Here is a 19,530-nt window from a genome sequence, read left to right as displayed (position 1 = left end):
CAAATTTGGGGAAAAACTTTTACATAAACCCTAACTCTCAATTGAAGATAAAATTAAATGAATAAAAGATGTAGGGAAACTCCTTACACAAATGGGAGGTAGACTAGCCTATGGAGTCGTTGGAATCAGGTGATGGAGGCGGCGAAATTGGCCGGACAGACGCGACGCAGAGAGAGGGAGGGGCTGGCCTATGTGTGCTCGTGCTGGGGTTAGGGGTTGAGACAGAGAGAGAGACGAGAGGTGATTGCCCACGGTCGCCGGAGGCGCGGCGATCGCCGGAAGGAGGTGCTGCTTGTTTGAGTATCGGAGAGTGTGTGTGTGTATGTGCGGCAGAGTGTTTGTATGTGGTGTAAAGTGTGTGTGTGATGGAGATTTCCCAAAATAGTTCAGGGAGAGAGATTAAAATCTCTCATCTCGTTTTTCTTTTCCTTTTCTTATTCTCTATTTCATTCCTCGACCACCGAGAGAGATATTGTTGAAGGAATGGCCGTCCGCCATGGTTGGGAAACGAGAGTGCAGAGTAGCAGAAATGAGGAAGGTCACGGGGCAGGCACGTGGGATTCCGTTTGGGATTCAACAAAATGGGCTTCATCAATAGCCCAATGAGTTTACAATGTCTTAATGTTCAAAATGTGGCTGCTTTTTTTACTAGATCCATACACGTAAAATCTATGAAGTTTTGCGCCAACAAACCTTCAAATTGTTTTGTATTGATATAGAATAGTAAAGATTTAGTACAATGGTTGTTTAGCTATTGAAAGAGCAGATAGTTCGATCATCATTTTATTGTACCAAGCCCAAGTTATAGGGTCACAAGCCTAGACAGCAACATTCATTACATTGGGCTGCTTAGTAAAGTTGAAAACATTAACTTCAATAACTCTTCTCATTTCTTCCCTTTAGACTTGCCCCCTGATCCCTGTATACACAAACAAGCCAATAAACCATGATATCAGAAATGGTAGTAGTCCTTCTTTTCCTTGCCATTCTTTAAAAATCGAAAGAGGTTTACATGAGCGGTGAGCCCCTTCATTCCTAACATTCCTTCTATTTGTATAGTTTCATATTCACTTAAAAAACAATAGGGAAGGAAAGAAAGAAGGAAGAAAGAAAGAAGTAAGACTTTGCCTTCTTCTTTGGCTCCCGAGGCTTCAGTTCTCCCTTGGCAGGGCCCGGTTTGGTGGTCGGAGCTTTGGCATTGGCGGGCGCTTTCTTGGGTGCAGCACCTGATTGGGAACCAACAGGCTTCTCCAGTTTGAGTGATGCCATTTCTTGGATGAATGTTGATATCTTACATCCCTCATTGTTTATGTATTTATAAGCCAAGTTCACAAGTGTCAGGAATGAAAATCATTTTTAAGAAATACCATCATAGGAATCGGAATAAATAATTCAAATAAAGAGAGGCTTCTTTCGTCTCATGCCGCATCAGATGCTGAGCATAATCTTTACTCCAGAGAAAGAGGTTTCACTAGGAACAGACAGGAATAGATGGGGAGATATTTGAGCATCAGATTTTGTCACTAACTGCAGAAAATCATAATGCTCTAATAGGTAATAACGTTGCATCAAAAGACATCACGCTTCTGATCTCAGATTTTCTTCTCAGACAATATTTACATACTTATGCCACGAAGAAATGGTTTCCGCATATGCAAATAACAAGAAACTATTTTCATCAGATATTGCCTAAATTGTTTAGATAGATGATGCTCAACCCGTGTTCCTCATGCCAGCAGCAATGCCATTAATGGTGATTAGCAGGGCATCTCGCAGTTTGTTGTTGTCGTCGTCTCGCCTCAGCCTTTTCAGTATCTCCACCTGCAGCATGTTTATTGGATTCAGATAGGGAAGCCTGCTCTCGATCAGCTTCCGAAGGCTACGGTTGTTTTCGGACAGTTTTTCATGTCCGGTTATCAACAGTACAAACTTCTCTGCTGTCAAAAGTTCCCTCCTAAGCTCAGCCCCCAGCTCTTGCCTGCTCTCAGACACCAAAACTTCATCGTAATGCTTGGCTATTGGTATGTCTGCTTTTCCCAGAACCATCTCTATCAAGTCGATAGTTGATTGGAAGAAAGGCCACTCTTTGTACATTGCTCGTAAATCTTCAGTGTGCCCTTTCTCACAAATGCCCTTCAAGCCTGCACCAACTCCGAGCCAAGCAGGGAGAATTAGTCGTGTCTGAGTCCAGGCGAATATCCACGGAATGGCCCTCAGGTGTCCAATTCCAGTTGAAACCTTTCTGCGTGTTGGACGGCTTCCAATGTTAAGACAACCGAGCTCAGCCTGAGGTGTCGCCTCATGGAAGTAGGCAAGAAATTCAGGGTTCTCATAGACAGTGGTCCTGTAAGTAGTTGAACTGATTTGAGAAATTTCATCCATCAGTTTACGCCATTTTTCTTCCTTGGGTGATTGGGGTGGTCGTATGGTAGCGAGAAGCACAGCTGTGGTGTAGATCTCTAACTGTCGTACAGCCATTTGTGGTAGCCCAAACTTGGCCTGCACCATTTCACCTTGCTCGGTTGATCTTAGAGTACCCTGCCAATTCATGGAAGAAGATATGTTTGCCATTATTGAAACTTGAAAAGTAAGAGCTAATAAAGGTATAGAAAATGACAAGACATTCCATGCTTCTAGAGAAATTTTACATCATTGTAGTCCTCAACTGCATTGCTTCATATCACTCTCCATATAGTATATTCTTCTTTCAATCAAGGAGAAAAGTTTCAAACTTGATTTCCTCTTTCAAGTTTGCTTCTTATATACTCCCTTTTAAGGAGAACTATTTTTCAATCAATTTTGTGACCTCCCTTTAATGTACATTAAATTCTTACCATAACATGTGAAACGTTTGTAGCACCACTATTCACTATTGTACATAATTCGGGATGTTCAATTTGCTTCTTAGTTGGATAAAATACAAATGCGCCAAAATTCTGAAGAAAAGGAAACAAGAGATGAACAAAAAAGTGTATCTCACCATAACTGAACCAGGCGGTTGGGACTGAATAGCAAGATGCGTAGGACCACCACCACGTCCAATGCTGCCTCCACGGCCATGGAATAGAGTAATCTTTATGCCATATTCATTACATGCAGTGGTAACATCTTGTTGAGCTTTGTAAAGTTCCCAAGCAGCAGTAAAGCGTCCTGCATCTTTACCCGAGTCAGAATATCCAACCATCACCTGTACCATCAATAAGCTAAAAGTTAGAATTTTCATAAGTAACTATTGTGAGACAATTGTTACTGTACCTCCTGGTGTCCATTATGGTTCTTAATAATATGATCGTGATACCAATCAATTGATAGTAACTTTCTGATGACTGAACCAGCTTGTCTCAAGTCCTTCACAGTTTCAAATAGAGGAACAACTCGAAGCCTATTACAAGATTCAGATACTATTCTGTCAGTTTTTAAATGTATAGAAATGCAGAAAGGGTATATAAATATCATATTTCCAACACGCTTTTCCTGATGGGTGTAATTTTTGCTTCTAGGCAATCTACATAAATGCTCCAGAGTCCCCCAAAAGATGTAAACCAGGCACAAATATGCCCAGTTCATAAGATTAGTATAGCATAATCTTTCGAAGGTGTGATTCCATAAATTTTACATTCCAGCAGCAAAATAACAAATCATCTTTTGCCAAAAATAACAAAAAATTAAAGCCACATTCTCATCTAGCATGATGATCATTTGTGTCAATTGTGAAGCTGATTATCCTTGGTAAGTCGCTGATCATTGATCTTAGAGAAATAAATGTAATGGCACCAAATGAGAATAAGACCAGCTATATTGCACCATAGATCATTCTCATGTTTGGTAACATCAACTCCTAAAAATCACCAGTTCTTGGTAAAAAGAGTGATAAGAAAACTAAAAGGCCGACAAAAACATCCATATCTGCAATGCATTGTATAAATTATACAGTATACTGGTTAAATATATGGTAAAATTTTACAGTAGCATTTTAGGTGAAGACATCTTACGTTCCACCAGGACATGGTCTGCCTAGCTCTCCAGCAACAGCTAGGCGAGCGTCCTTTTGCAAAAGCTCAACTGCCAGAACATCACTAGCCTGCCAATTCATATGGACAACACACCAGTTATATACTGAACAAGGGAAGAGTAGCTTTCGGAAAATGACTGTAGCAGGATGTTAGTTGGCTGTAGCAACAATGTCATTTAAAGTTGCTACATACTAAATGTCATACATTGGAGGCCATAGAAATCACATATGCTCCAAGTGAATCACTTCCCAGTTCAGCGGCCACTCTGAAGGTATCTAATACTTCTTTAATATCAAAGGTGACCTACAAAGAAAAATAAAGTACGGAAACATATAATAACCATTTACACAATAAGAAAAAATTTAGAATAGTGTAATAAAATTTGGCATTATGATCAATCCAAGCAACAATAATATCCCCTCAAGATTTCAAAGAACATGGATATAAATACCTCAAAAAAATTACTCAGAATCACTTGTTTCTTCATATTTCAGCCCAAAATTAAATTACTTGTTTTCAAATATCCATCAATTGTTCACCATTAAACGAACAGATAAATATCTTTATGATTAATACCATTAAATCACTTATTGGAACTTAATTTAATTCAATTTACATAATTTTCATTTCCTCCATTGATACTACTCATTTGCTATTTTTTCTCCATTTGAATATTGAAATTTGAAAACTCTTGATTAGGACCTTCAATCCATTATACCCTGCTGAATATTGTATCTTTATTTGACATCAACAGTGAAAATTTCAATGCAAGACCTTCAGTTTAGTATCCTGTCAAGCATGAAACTGGCATATATCCTCCTTAGTACGTACAAAAATGAAAAATGCATCGAAATTCGCACAAAATTTGACAAATGGAACTAAGCCACAGTAAAACTACTTTCAGATTCATATTAGTTTGATAGTTTGAGTGACGTTGAGGTAGACTTAGAGAGTTAGAGCAGACAACCAAACCTATATTATACGGGATATTTCTTTTTTTGTTCTAGATTAAAACTTAGATTCCGCAAGTGTACTGGGCTTTTTTTAAATTCCGGCTTTGGGAGAGACGCATGACCCTCATGCGTCACGCGTTAATGAAACGCATGACCGTGATGCGTTTTAGGGTAAGACGCATGAGCGTAATGCGTCTTTCAATTTTTTTTGTATTTTAATTGAAAGACGCATGAGGGACATGCGTCTTAGGCTAAAACGCATGACCCACATGCGTCACTCTTGTAAACAGCTGTAGCTTAGTGGTAAGAATTTCATGTTGTGTTTGTGGAGACTTGGGTTCAAATCCCAGCGACCACACTACATTTTTTTATTAATTACTATTACAAAATACTATTTAAAAATTGTAATTAGTAACAATTCAAAACGGTCATCAAATAAATTATTGATTTAAGATTCTCTACGCGTTTCCCATAAACAGGAGCTGGTTTTTCAGAGGATTTACGTTTCTGGGGAAAGACATGTGCATTTTCAGAGGATTTACGTTTCTTTGGCTGTTCGATTTCTTAATGTTTATTTTGGTAGCAGCTTCCTTCCTTGATTCCACTTTATCACCCATCTCATCACTATCGCTTCCACACTGTGAAGCATCAGAGTACTCTTCACTGCTGAACATTAGCAGTATAGCTAAACCATAAGCACCAATTCTAGCTATAACTATATTTCTTCAATATTTTTCTTTGCAGACTCTTACGTTACTATTTTTTCATTTTTTCTCCAGGGAGATGAAATGAACAAATTCATCGGATGAAAGAATATCAATTCAGTTGTTTACAAAATCAAAAATACTGACTCAGAATTAGCTTAAATAGTATTTTGTACTAGTAATTAATAAAAAAAATGTAGTGTGGCAGCTGGGATTCGAACCCAACAGACACAACATGGAATTCTTACCACTAAGCTACAGCTGTTTACAAGAGAGACGCATGTGGGTCATGCGTCTTAGTCTAAGACGCATGTCCCTCATGCGTCTTTCAATTAAAATACAAAAAAAATAAAAGACGCATTACGCTCATGCGTCTTACCCTAAAACGCATCACGGTCATGCATTTCATTAACGGGTGACGCATGAGGGTCATGCGTCTCTCCCAAAGCCGAAATTTAAAAAAAGCCCAGTACACTTACGGAATCTAAGTTTTAATCTAGAACAAAAAAAGAAATATCCCATATTGGGATACAGACAAGGGTAAACATGAATATCTTAATAGAGACATCTCAACCGCCTAACTTTCATATTGTCAACATCCAGTGTCATCATATCTCATCATATTAACAGCACCCGCATCTTTATTTATTGGGATATTGACACCTAATATCATGAAACTTTCAAAAAGTTGGGTTTTTCCCGCTAACTTTGAAATTGGCAAATAATATCATGAACTTTACCCCGAGTTTATTATTTCCCACCAATGAAAAAATTCCGGAAAATAATATCATGATACAGATTTTTTTCGTAACTTCTCGACAACAACTTCGAGAGTTTCAAGATTTTCAATCTTTGAGATAGTTTTTCTTAAAGCACACCTTCCAAATTAGTTCTTCAATCTATTAATATAGCCGGAATTTTTTCATTGGTGGCAAATAACAAACTCGAGTAAAGTTTGTGATATTATTTGCCAATTTCAAAGTTCGTGGGAAAAACCCAACTTTTTGAAAGTTCCATGATATTAGGTGCCAATATCCCTTATTTATTTTAACTGTCCTGTTTTCTACTACAATTTCAAAGCTAATAAATAAGTTATTGTACAGCACATAAAGAGATTCTTATGGACATAATTCTTGAAAAAAGACCTGTAAAGCCCAGAGGGAGCTTGGTTTTTGAAGGGTAAGGGAACATTATGATAGTAGTGGTGAATGGTTATATACTAACTTCTATTGCACGTAAATCCACAAAGGACACAAAGTGCTTAATGCAATCAGTTGAAAATCAAGCAACTAAGTTACACAAATTTACTATGATGTAGCTACCTCTATAGTTGGAGGAACTAGAGGCCTCTTCCCCTTCAACTCTCTTGTCAGGAATTCCAGTTTCTTATCTTCATCCCACTCACTATAGGCACCCATATCCAGATATTTGGTTATTGCATCCAGTGTTTCTGAATGTCTACCAGATTCCTGGCACATGAGGCATGACAGTTAGCACAAGTAGCATGAGAAATACATGATTGTTTCTTGGAACATAAACAGGGAATTTACCTGGCGAAGGTCGAGCTTCATTAGCACCATCCCAAAAGTAGCAACACGCCTAATTAGGTCAGCAAGTCGGCCATCACCTAAGATCCCAGACCCGGAACATTGCTGCAAATGTCACAATCAGTCACTACATTGCCGCAATGTCACAATCAGTCATATATTTGTGGGGTGTTTGTTTTTTTGTTTTTTTTTGGGGGGGGGGGGTACAACACAAAGATACCAGTGAGTCATAGCACAGTAAGAGAGGTTCAAGAAGTTGCTCTGAAGTCTCATAATAATCCCAAGGGTCATATTCACAAGGAAGGTCCTCAAGAAGAAGTTCTAGCCGTCTTCGACTCTTGGAAAGCTGAATTGTAGGCAAAGAAGAGAGAACAGAAAAGAGCTTATATCAAGATAACATAAAGAAAAATGGAAGTATCAAAAAAGGGGAAAACACAATTCATATAAACAAAGTCATTCAATAATGTACATTACAGAATAAAAACAAGTTTTGCTAATATTTACCACACAATATACTAGACCACCCGACTTTATTCCTTTTGAGATGATTGCTCATATCTGCCACATAAGTTTCATATCTTACCACAATGAATAAATGAGAGGACATTAACACTGAAGGCAGTAAACTTTTGAAGTAACAACTTGTTCCAAAAGTAATATTAGCACATGAAATCAAAAGGACAGGCACTTCACAACAACTAGGCTAAGTTCCCACTTCCTAATATTATATCCAAAGCAATGCAAGTCTAATTCAAGATCTGATGACCTATTCCTTCGCAATTTGTATGACATTTTCATTTGCCAGTAACAAAGTTAATCTCTCCTTCCTCAAAAGTTGCTATCCTAGCATCACTGTAAGCTCATGTAGCACGAAAGAATTTCCTATTCAGTTCCGTCAACCTTTCCATTGGCCAGATACCAAACTAATACCTAGGATAAGCAACAGAACACTGGAAAGTTTCTAGAAACCATCAAAAGCCATTGCAAGCATTAGAAATGTAGAATGGCTAAATTGTATACTTCAGATACTAAAACAAATTATAGTAATAAAGATGCCTGCAATGAGGCTGGAAACAACCCGGGATTTCTGGGACAAATAAAATACTTGTGCCCAAAATGAAATAAGAAAATTATTTGAAGCCAAGTCAAAAGCCAGAACGCCATAACAAAGTTCTATGAAAAATATATTAACGATTGCTGCCACCTAATTAATTGATTTTGTGATTTATAGAGTAAAATCGACAATTGAATGAGACTCTAAGCAGCTAAAAGAGGTCATATCTACCCCTTTAGCATCAAGTCAGTGTTTTTATGGGATAATTGGTTTGGAGAACTATCCCAGCGATCAGTTAAGTTTTCCTGAATTTATGAAGTGGGAATGAGGAAAGATAACTGAGAGGAGTTTTAATTCAGTTTGAAAATACGTGGATGGAAATAGGCAAGCTCAGCACCTTTTCTTTTACATCCCCAAGAACAACTCTGTAGGGAGCTATTCCAGGTATCTGGGAAGAGCTTGGTTCTAGGAGCTTCTGGAAACTAGTCCTTCCTATCTGAGATTCAGCAAATTGTCTCCTCTGAAGTAGAAGCTGACTCGAACTAGAAGCTGTTCCTCGTGGTGTGACAACTGACTGACCATTTCCTGAATTATTAGCATTGTCATTTCCATGTGTTTTGATGGAAAGTTTACTTGTATCAAGTGAAAATTCTTTCAGGGAATCCTGTCTACCCTGTTTGCAAAAGTGCAAGAAATGTATTAGCATCACCCATGAAAATGAAGAACATATATAAATATGTTGAGAAGACCAAGCAAAATAAGTTGCAAGAGTTTGATTTACCTGACGATTCATTGGCTTAAACTCTGTTCCAGGGACATCTAGTCTAGGATAGTGAGTCTTCATGTCATTGTGTTCTACAAGAAAAGTAAAAAGTACAAATAAAATTTTATCAAGTTCATATCTCAACATCCAAGCATAGAAGATGCCATTAGTAATAGTGAGATAAAATGGAAGGACCTAAGAAGTAACAATGCGTATGATCTAATGAAACATGGAAACTGAAATCAGAACATACTAGAGGGAGGTGGAAAAGGCAAATCAGGACATATGTAATGCGGGAAAATATATGTAGAACATATAAAAGCCCAAGCACACGTAGGAGGAGAAAATCAGAATCTCGTAAAGCATAAAATAAAGGACAAAGTGGAACAAATATTCCAGGGAACCATTTACTACACAATAATTTCTCGAGACCCGGAGACAATAATCTTCTTCCCCAGTAATATCAATCTTAACTCGAGGAAGAGATCTGTTCATGTCCACAGAATGGTAAAACTGAGCAGTAAATTGCACGAGAATATATCATTCCGATGAGCTTAAAACTGAGGCAGTAACATATCGACAGTTAATTAACTCCTCAAAGTAAAGCAGAGGGCTTGGGAATTGTATTCTTGAGCATAATAATTATTGAGGTTGAGACATTACCTGCACAAGAGGGCAGGTCTGCACCAGCTGGAAGCTGTGTTGGAAGAGGTGGAGCATGATTGCTGTAGTTTTTGAATTGGCCCAAACTTGATTGTTGACTCCGAGTTTCATGCCAGTCATCTAGTGTTTTCTCTGAAGGAATGCAGGTAAAAAAGGTCAGCAATTACCAGCCAGTGCTTCAGCTAACTGGCCAATTTATTTGCAGAAGAACTCCCTCAATGCATCACACTAATCATCACAACGTGTAGAACCATGGAATGAATGTGCGACTTCTTGCCTTGCAATCTACTCGGTTTTTATCAGCCAGTTCCTCAATAGGTGTGATGCACAATGCAATAAGCATTAGCAAAAAAATTCTGGAAAAATGTTAAATCTAATAGGAAGAGCTATTTTACTGGACTTAAAAGCTCACTGTAATGCAGCAGGATTAAAAATCTACAACATATAGCACAACCTGACACTGGATCCCTAAGCGGATGAAGAACCTTATATGATAAGTTCAAATATGGGAAGATGCAAATGCATGCTACACTAGCTGAGACAGTTCATAAGCTTCCAAACTTAGATCTCAATGATATCTCTATAGACCGCCTCTCTAATACGGGTTCAGAAAGTCACTCAACCAACTTGCAGATATTTCTAGTAGCTTGTATACCCATCAGACGATGATGATCGAGACGAAATGCATGAGCAAAGGGTGCAACTTTCTCATATGTGTAGCATGAGCCTAGCACACAACACCTTTTTCTAAAATTTCACGTGCTAATCCTGATAACTTTGCACTGCATTGGTTCATGGAGAGTTCAAATCTGAGGTTATCAACTTCACGCAAGTAGAGATCAACAGCCATCCACCTGGATAAAAGAGACACGTCTCTTGTGACCTGACACCATTGGTAAAAAGCCCATCATACACATGAGAAGAATAAAGGAGTGATCTTCTCGGATATCCAGAAACCAATTCACAAAATTACCAAGGCACTGGAAATGCATGCTTAGAAAGATGTTACACAGAGAAAATACAGAAATTACCTTTGCGGTCACATTAGGATTTCCATCTCGATCACCCCCCATCCAGGATCCAAATTTTATTGGAGTGCATGTCAAGGGTAGGGGCTTTCCAGTATGCTGCGGATGATGAATGAATATGATAAAAACCAACAGACCAAATGGAGATTTGAAGAAGAAATGAGATCAACCTTCTTTAGTGCATTACTGAGACGACGTAAATAATGAGGTACGGCTCTCCAAAGTGATTGCTCCACAATATTGAGGCCTAAAAAGGATAGCAGCATTATGTAAAACTCAATGTATAGTATCTCGACATGTCCAAACCAATTAAACTTACCAGCTCTAGCTTCATCAACTGGTGTAGGTTTGTGTCGCCTAAGCTCATCCGTTTGCCATATTGAAGCAAGCTCTCTCACCTAAAATATTAGAAAGACTCGAGTTTCTAGGAAATGTAAAATTGGTCTTGCTTTTTTCACACTATTTACACTAAAGAAAAGCAGGTACCAGATCTTCTATTAACATCTCTCGATCTTCATGCCCTAGGTCAGGCCGATCATTATATTCTAAAAGATGCTGCAAAGAACAATACACTAAGTGCAAATCTTCAACAAGACAAAATGGCAAATTTGGTTAAGCGGCATACTGCAATCTTGATATGTTTATATTGCAGAGTTCTACGATTTATTTGAGTCGGGTGTGCTGTCAGGACAATTTCAACCTCCTGTGGTAAGAAACAGTCAATATACTTCAAATAAATTAATGGTAGTGAATATCTTGTAAAACTAAACACAGAAAGACAACACTCAAAGACCTGCTTGCAAACAGTATCATAGAGGTCTGCTGGAGAAATACCACCTTGCACAAGCTGATTCAAAACATCATCACACGATTTTGATAAATTTGTGGACCCTCGAGCTTTAGTTACTCTGCGGAGTAGGATGTTGCACAATCAATATTCAGAGGACAAATTTCTCAAGAATCCAGCAGAAAGGAATTGGACCAAGCCAATGTACAATTATTTCAGTGTCACATTATCAGAATATAGAGATATGTCCACATCAAATAAATACAGAGCTTAATTTATAACAACGGGATTGAAGCTAAAATGTGTGAATATGAATTCTAAGACCGCTATCAACCACAGATAAGCAAAGACGTTGCATACATATTGTTGATGGGCCTTGAAGCTTGATTATAACATATCTCTTAAATTATGCACCTCAAATATGTGCTCAAGAACAACAAGCTAAACAACAAAATATGAATGATTAACATGTTAAGTCATTTATGTAATAAACAATGACTACAGTAAGGACATTATTCTTCAATTTTACAAAATAAGAACTTATTTGCAAGATTTTTATTTGCCATTAACTTTATTTTTTATGGTGAACTTAACTGTGGTAAGCAATAAGCATGCCTTCATACATCTGAATTGTGGAAGCAAGAAAAAAGATAGCAAGCAACCGGCAGATAATGCTGAAAACGAATATTACCAACATTACCTGTGATGTGTTTCGGCAATGCCTGTCAGGTTTAGATAATGACTGAATGCTCGAGCAAGTGACAGGGCTTCCTCAAGGGTCATTTTAGACAGCTCTGCGGCCAATTGCTTCTCAAGAAGCTCTGCTGTGTCCTCAATTCCTGCCATCCTCATGTTGCACGCACTCTACCATTCATACTTCAGTCATTAGTAATTATACCCGTGCATGCATACAAAACACTTCCCACCTTAAATTGCTCAAGTACTCTGGATTAAGAAATTAAAAAGTAGTTCACAGGATCATTTGATAGAGTGAGTGAGTACTTGACACCAAACACCTCACTCCACATATTTTTGTACATAAACAAAAATTACTCCGTAATAGATAAAACCTCCTTGTTTGTATTAGAAACAACCGAGCTTCATATTTACCATACGTTACTTGGAAGAGGGAAAATGGTAACGTGCGTGTTAAACTAAACAAATCCAACAAAGTATCCATTAAATTCTGCAATTGATGCCCGATCGCGCAGTGTTTAAAAATTTGAAACACAAACCACTCATCGCAAGGCAACATTACAAAAACCTAACTGAAGAAATACATCATCCACGCTGTCGACACCGTACGCATGCAGCATAATAACAAAATAAATGCGCAATGAATACTCTATAGTCGGCTGTGAGCTTATCAAACAGAAGAATAATAATACACCAGATTCCAGTGTTACAAACTTACAGAGATATAGTTATATAGATGAAGGGGGAAAATCCTATACTGAAAACGCACACTACACTCTCACACAGACACACACTATGAACTAGCACAAACTTTCAGCAAGCACAAACCGAAGTATGAGTAACTAAGCATCAGAAGAAACAACAGCAAATCAGGCAAAAAAAAATGGTTGAAACAGATAAATGAGTAAAACAGAGCACGATCTACGAATAGAAGCTGAGAACGGAGTTAAGTAGCGGAAACCTGTGCGAGAACTCTGGTCCTTTCGAGTTTCTCCATGAAGTCAGGCCCTAATTCGCGTTGGAGAACGTCATTGAGCAGGTTTCCGAGTAATCTGCAGTCATCTTCAAACCCCTGGAACGATATCTCCTCTGCTATATCATCCGTAATGTCCGTCATGCTTTCTCCACCGGGAAAAAATATCAGAAGCTGGAGAGTGAGAGTAGTGTGTGTTGTGACTTGTGAGTGTTGGTGTTGGCGGGGAGGAGAGAAATAGAATTGGTGCAGAAAGGGTGGGGCTGCGATGATTTTAGTGTGAGGAGTTAGATGATGACACGTGGAAATAAGTAGCGCGGATTATGGTAATGGTTTTGTCGTCTTGTGTATGGTGGCATTTCGTAACATGATATCTGTCGCTGGCGTTGAAGGACCCACGCCATAGAAATTTCCCGATATTTTTTTATAGGAGTTAATCGAAACATCAGCATAAAATTTCAATTTTATTAAGATCACCCCATGTTTAGTAATTATGTCTGCTAAATTTTCATATCCATTGCAAGTTTTTTTTCGAAAGATTAAAAACACTAATATACATAATCATAATAAAACTATAATTTCTCTGCATCATAATTAGTACTCCGAACATTAACGATGCATTTCATTTGCTTAACAAATTTGGGGGGAGAGATTTAAGGCGCAATTTACTGTTTAAAAAGCTTCTTTTGGAGATTGGTTTTAAATGCAACCATTTTCTTTCTGGAAATAGGATGATATTTGTGGACATGTAACGACTAATGATGATTTGTTTAACTGATGTCTATACTGGAATTGTGATGCTATAATGATTTGTTAACTGATGCTATCAGCCGATCACATATGTATATGTACATATGTGACATGATTAGTTTGTGATCATCGTGTTGTTACATGATATATTGTTTCAACAATTACAAAATTCACTATTTCAAAATCAATCAATCTTTCAAAATCCAAATGTTTTATACGCATATAATAACGGTCCCTCGTATTTATAAGGAAGAAAAGTCACTAATATATTTATCTGAAATTACTTATACAAAAGCACTAACTACTACCAAGTACAATAAGCATTTGTACCTTTATTTTTCATGGGCGCTTTTAGTAAACTCAAACGATTAAGATTTTTTGATAAAAATTAAAAAGCATGTCCTTATCCGAATTCCATCAGTTAAATACCCACAAATAAAGTGGGCCAAAAAGATTAAACATTTTTTAACATAAACCAAATGAATTAACTTAACTGATTAGAAAACTACATAATTAAATGCAAAAGCCAAAGGGGGTCAGAACTCCACTTAGATAACATATTGATATCTTCAAATTTCATGATAACAAATGAGGTTTGATAGAGATAGTTTAGTACTATATTAATAAATAAAAAATACAGAGAAAACTGAAAAAGGTAAGGGAATATCCAACGAGGATAAAAGAATCCTAGTAGATATTCTATTGGAGATACTGGTCTTTCACTATGCTCATGCTGCCGATGGAAATTATGGAAGACCATATTCTTCTAACCAAAAAATATTAAAATTGATAATTGGATACAAATATTGAAGTAGATAAGTTGTTGAGAATAAGTGGACCACAACGGATTCATGTGATGAAGATGGTAACAAATGGGGCCATTTCCATATGTGCCCTTATTGTGGATATGTATATGGATATGGATATGGATATGGATATGGACTGTCTATGGAGTATATAAATGAAGGTATTCAATGTTAAAAAATCGCAGAAACTATATGACAACTTGTGCTTTTATCAAATATATACTCCATATATATAGGGTCGATTAGAATCACAATGACTTTTTAGATTATAAATAAGACGTATTAAAATTAATGGTAGAGATAAACAATAAGCTAAATCATTAAATCATTTATGTAATATCATCTAGAGATAATTAAGTCAAAAAATCAATAATCACTATGCTAATAATTGACAGTGGGCAAATTATGTAGTAAGATCACTATTTGTGCAATTATTAGTATCATATCAACTACTATGATTAGATCATTGTCATCACAGATGAACAAGAAACTATTTTTTAGAGTGGATATAGTGGGATATGAGGTTGTAGCCTCAGCTCTCTTGCTTTGTGATTTGGAGTCTGCTTCCTCATCCTTTGCTTTCTACTTCGGATCACCACCCTTAAAGCCTCGACAAGCTCTTTTTTTGACAAGCACTTGTTGAATCAACGTAGCCCTCATCTTCATCCTCCGATGATTGGAATCATTTTTCCTTATGAACTTTTATGCCTAAAATCTTGAAGACATTGTCTATCGTGAGATCGATACTCTAACCCACAGACGGCGTCAATTTATTGTGAATTGGATGAGAACAACAACAACAACAACACATAATCTTGAAATTAGAGATATGCCGCTGAAAAGAATTAACTCACTTCTAGGAATAAATCTAGGTGATCTATTTATACACAATAAAGATCTATATAACAGCCTTCAACGGTCTATGTGCTTGCTTGATCTGTAGATGTGTCACGACCGCATTTTGCTAAGGATAGCGAAAGCGGATAAACCGCGACTAATAAGGAGGATTTAAAAAGCGGGGAAAGAAAATGGGGAAGAACTTGAGAATTTGCACAAAGGCCAAGTCAATTGATATCATAGAATAGCAGCCAAGTATTCAATTACATGGTCTTAGAAATAGAATAAACATATCATCAATAAATCAGAGTTCGATGGTGAGATTCTACAATTCTCACTTCACAAAAACACAGCGGAATAAGTCCTTACTAGACGACTTCGTGTATGGAGACACGAATCGTTGGAAGATCCACTTGATTATTTAATAACTTCGACTCCGATCATTACTCCATCCTCTTGACGTTCAACCTACACATTTATAAATACATGCAGAGCTGAGTGCATGGGTACTCAGTGGACACGTGCCGAAAATCAAAACATACATTATATAGTTGTCATCCATCAACAGTATCACACGAGGTTTTTTTCTTAAAAGGCCCGAGCATACTAAATTCTTTGTGATCTTAAAAGTCCAACTGATCAGTCTAAGTTCGTCAAAACTCATACCATATCTGAGAATCGTGTACCGTGAAGACGGACACCATGGCCGGCCAACCTTGGATGGCTTACAGCTCTTGTGCACGTTATTCCGAACAGGATTTGCAGTCCCATTAGGAATCGAATTCGTTACTTAGTTTTAGCATCGCCAAAACCCTCGGGCATATAGCCCTAACATATAGGCCTCATAAACAAACATTTTATGGCATGACAACAACTTTAAAAGAATCACAGCTCCATTTTGAGAAAAGATGATATTTCATAATTTCACAAGTATTTGCTTTATATCCACACTATAGTGGTGTATATTAAAAGAAAGCCCACCTGATATGCTTATTTGTCAACTCAATTACTCGCTTTGGCCTCACTTGCCCTTGAGCAATTTATCCTTTGAAAATAAATAGCGTAGCACGCTAATTAGTACTTGAACTATTTCTCTTGAGAAAAGAATGCATGAATCCTATTGGATATCACCTATATCGTAGTCTCGTCTTATAGAATTTTTCTTAATCATACCCTGACTTCACTATTCTGCAGAATTTATTTATCTGCTTTACTAACTCCGGAGAAATTCTACTTTCTCAATAAAATAATTACTTGAGCACTTATTAAATAAAATATGGATTCTTGGAAAATCCCTTTTTAAACCCTTTTTTTATTTTTCTTAAGGCCGCCCATAGCGTCGCGGGGCGATGCCGGCCGACTTTTGCATCGCTCACTTCACCACTTTCCATCTTTGGAAGCTTAATAAATTATTCGGGAATTAATTAATTAAGCTCCAAGACCAATTCTCTAAATAAATTCCATCTCAACATAATAAATTTCCAAGCTCAACAATGCTAATTCCTTGGCCCAAATTCGTAGCACATTCCTTGACTAGAGTTAATTGGTCCATTTCTAGAATAAACTTCCAACTCACTTCTTTTATCCACCACGTCCGGCCATTATTGTTCTTCATCACTAAGATCCAAGTGAAACAATTAAATGGCCCAAATTATATAAATAAGGTGGCCCAGCCATTTAATTTGAGGTGGCCCAAGTCACAAAATTCATAACATCACCTACCTATACTCCCTTCGGTCAACTCATCCCTTCCCCACTTCACTTTCAATTTGCAATCCCTAAGAGCATCAGCAATGGAGGCGTCAAAACCGCGACGCCAATTTTTTGCCGATGCCGGTTCTGACGCCGAACCATTGCGACCGGCGTCGGCGAAATCGGCGTCAATTTCGGCGTACCCATGCCGATTCGTGAGGTGACGCCGATTCTAACGCCGATCCTCACGGCGCCATTGTAGGCCCGGATCAGCGTCAGACCGGCGTCAGAATTTAATTTTTAATTTTTTTTTTCGAAAACACTATATAGACGCGCTTTGAACGTCATTTTCATTCGCACCACTTGTTTTAACGAGTACTCTCTCTATCTTTCTTTCTGTACAAGATCAATAACGAGCAATGGAGAACAACTACGCAGGAACTCCAGTGACTCCCGGGGGATGGTCTCAGACTCCCCCGACTCCCGGGGTAGTGTCTCAGACTCCCCCGACTCCCGGGGTAGGGTCCCAGACTTCCCCGGCTCCTGGGGGAGGTGGTTGGCCTCCGATGACCGGGTACTACAACATGTACTTGCGGCAGCAGATGATGCCGGGGTGGGCACCCGGCATGCAGCCCCCTATGCAGATGATGCCGGGATGGGCACCCGGGATGCAGCCACCGGCGCAACAGATGATTCCACCGCTGCAGGGGACGCCCGGGGGGGACAACGCCTATCGGCCGACTTTTGATTTTTCCACCGGTTCTTCGCACACATCGACCACAACGGATGCACAGTATACAGAGACCTTCTCCTTAGCGGACTTGGGTTTTGATATTAACGAGGTTCCGAAAACTCTCATTCAAAGCCATGGAGTATGGCGGGGTAAGAAGAAGGGCAAGGCCAAGAAGGTCGGCAAGTCGTCGCAGCCGGAGGAGGATAGCCGGGTCCGGAGGAAGTGGACGGACGCGGAGAATGTTGCGGTTGCCAAGGCGTGGGTGAGTGTCTGCGACGATCCTCTCGTTTCGAACAACCAGAGGATCGTCAACTTGTGGGCCAAGATAGCCGCAGCGTACAGGGCATTTTGCCCTGAAGGGAGACCGCGCACCGGGGAGGAGTGCCGGAAGTGCTGGGACCGAATCAGGTCTGGCGTCTCTCGATTTTCGGGTTTGTACGCCAACGCCCTCTGCATGCAGACCAGTGGCCAAACAGAGGAAGACTGCAGGAGGATTGCGGAGAGAGCCTACCCCAATCCTCAGAAGAAGTACTATGAGTTCACCTACTGGAACTGCTACGTTGTGCTGAATAAGTCGGAGAAATTCCGGGCAGGTGTCGACGCTGGCTGGCCGAAGAAGCAGAAACTGAACTATACCGGAGATTATAGCACCAGCAGCGGTGGTTCGACAGACCTCCCCGAGACGGCCCAGGAGGTCCCGACCCCTCGTTCGTTCGGTCGCCGACCTTGCCCGGTTGGCCAAAGGCATGCGCAACAGGTTGCGAGGGCGGGCACCCCGAGTTCCCAGGGGGTCCATTCGGCATCCCCCCTCGGCAGGTCTACCGAGGACCTCAAATTCTTCGCGCGCCAACAAACGCGCGCTCAAATGGTGAAGACCTTAGCCGACTTCCAATCGGCGGTGGACCCCGAGGTGAAGGATTATCTTTGTGTATTGCTCCAGAGCCAGCGTGAAGAATTGGAGGCGATGAGGAGGGAGACCGGCGGGAATAGCCGCGGCGTAGGTGGCGACAGAGGCGGCGGCGACGACGGTGAAGAAGGGCTGGGCGACGACGGAGACGAGGACGGCGGCGAGAAGTGATTTTTTTTTACTTTTTTAATTGTACTTTTAAATTTTTGTACTTTTTTAAAAATTATTGTACTTTTTTTTTAAAATTAATGTACTTTTTAAATTTTAATAGTATTATTCGAATTTCCCGTATTTGTCTCGTAAATTAAATTCTGTATGTTGATACGATTGTAAATTAAATTATATAATTGTTATTAGTGATGTGGATAGGTAGTGGGAAGGCTATGTGAGGGCTATTTGATGTCCAGCTGATGTGGCAGGAGAATTTTAGTGCTGATGATGTGGCAGTGTGAAGGCTATGTGAGGGCTATGTGAAGTCCAGTCTCATTGTGGATGCTCTAACTAGAAATTGAGGAAGGAAAATGGCACATCTCTCCCTCGCTCTCACGCCTCCTCCGGTGAAATCGATACCGCTCCGTGTCGCCGGAGCTAGCCGGCCCCGCCTCCTCTCTCAGTTTCCCCTCT

At 39.2% G+C, this 19,530-nt stretch overlaps 1 protein-coding gene across 1 annotated transcript; it reads right to left on the bottom strand.

Moving 5' to 3' along the window:
* Positions 1–690: 690 nt before the first annotated feature.
* LOC121768063 (phosphoenolpyruvate carboxylase 4) lies at positions 691–13,418 on the bottom strand. The gene is made up of 21 exons (XM_042164405.1): positions 13,170–13,418; positions 12,213–12,376; positions 11,519–11,633; positions 11,351–11,428; positions 11,212–11,280; positions 11,045–11,123; positions 10,896–10,972; positions 10,729–10,824; positions 10,439–10,580; positions 9,698–9,829; positions 9,053–9,126; positions 8,669–8,944; positions 7,438–7,563; positions 7,221–7,322; positions 6,993–7,139; positions 4,218–4,316; positions 3,993–4,081; positions 3,256–3,382; positions 2,981–3,187; positions 1,124–2,538; positions 691–919 (listed from the first exon to the last, which is right to left on the bottom strand). Exons 1-20 carry the CDS (start codon positions 13,323–13,325, stop codon positions 1,714–1,716), a joined length of 3,180 nt encoding a protein of 1,059 aa, XP_042020339.1. The 5' UTR covers positions 13,326–13,418; the 3' UTR covers positions 691–919; positions 1,124–1,713.
* Between the last annotated feature and the right edge of the window lie 6,112 nt (positions 13,419–19,530).

This window comes from Salvia splendens, chromosome 15 (genome assembly GCF_004379255.2).
Source record: "Salvia splendens isolate huo1 chromosome 15, SspV2, whole genome shotgun sequence".
Taxonomy (NCBI): domain Eukaryota; kingdom Viridiplantae; phylum Streptophyta; class Magnoliopsida; order Lamiales; family Lamiaceae; genus Salvia; species Salvia splendens.
This window is presented reverse-complemented; position numbering and strand designations above follow the sequence as displayed.

What these genes read in the sequence shown, in the direction of transcription:
- LOC121768063 (XM_042164405.1), bottom strand. Translation starts at nt 13,325, where the DNA reads ATGACGGACATTACGGATGATATAGCAGAGGAGATATCGTTCCAGGGG. An exon ending in TTAAGCCAATGAATCGTCAG is followed by an intron (nt 8,945 to 9,052) that starts GTAAATCAAACT and finishes TTTTGCAAACAG; the next exon opens with GGTAGACAGGATTCCCTGAA. An exon ending in TGATTTCTATGGCCTCCAAT is followed by an intron (nt 4,082 to 4,217) that starts GTATGACATTTA and finishes ATGAATTGGCAG; the next exon opens with GCTAGTGATGTTCTGGCAGT.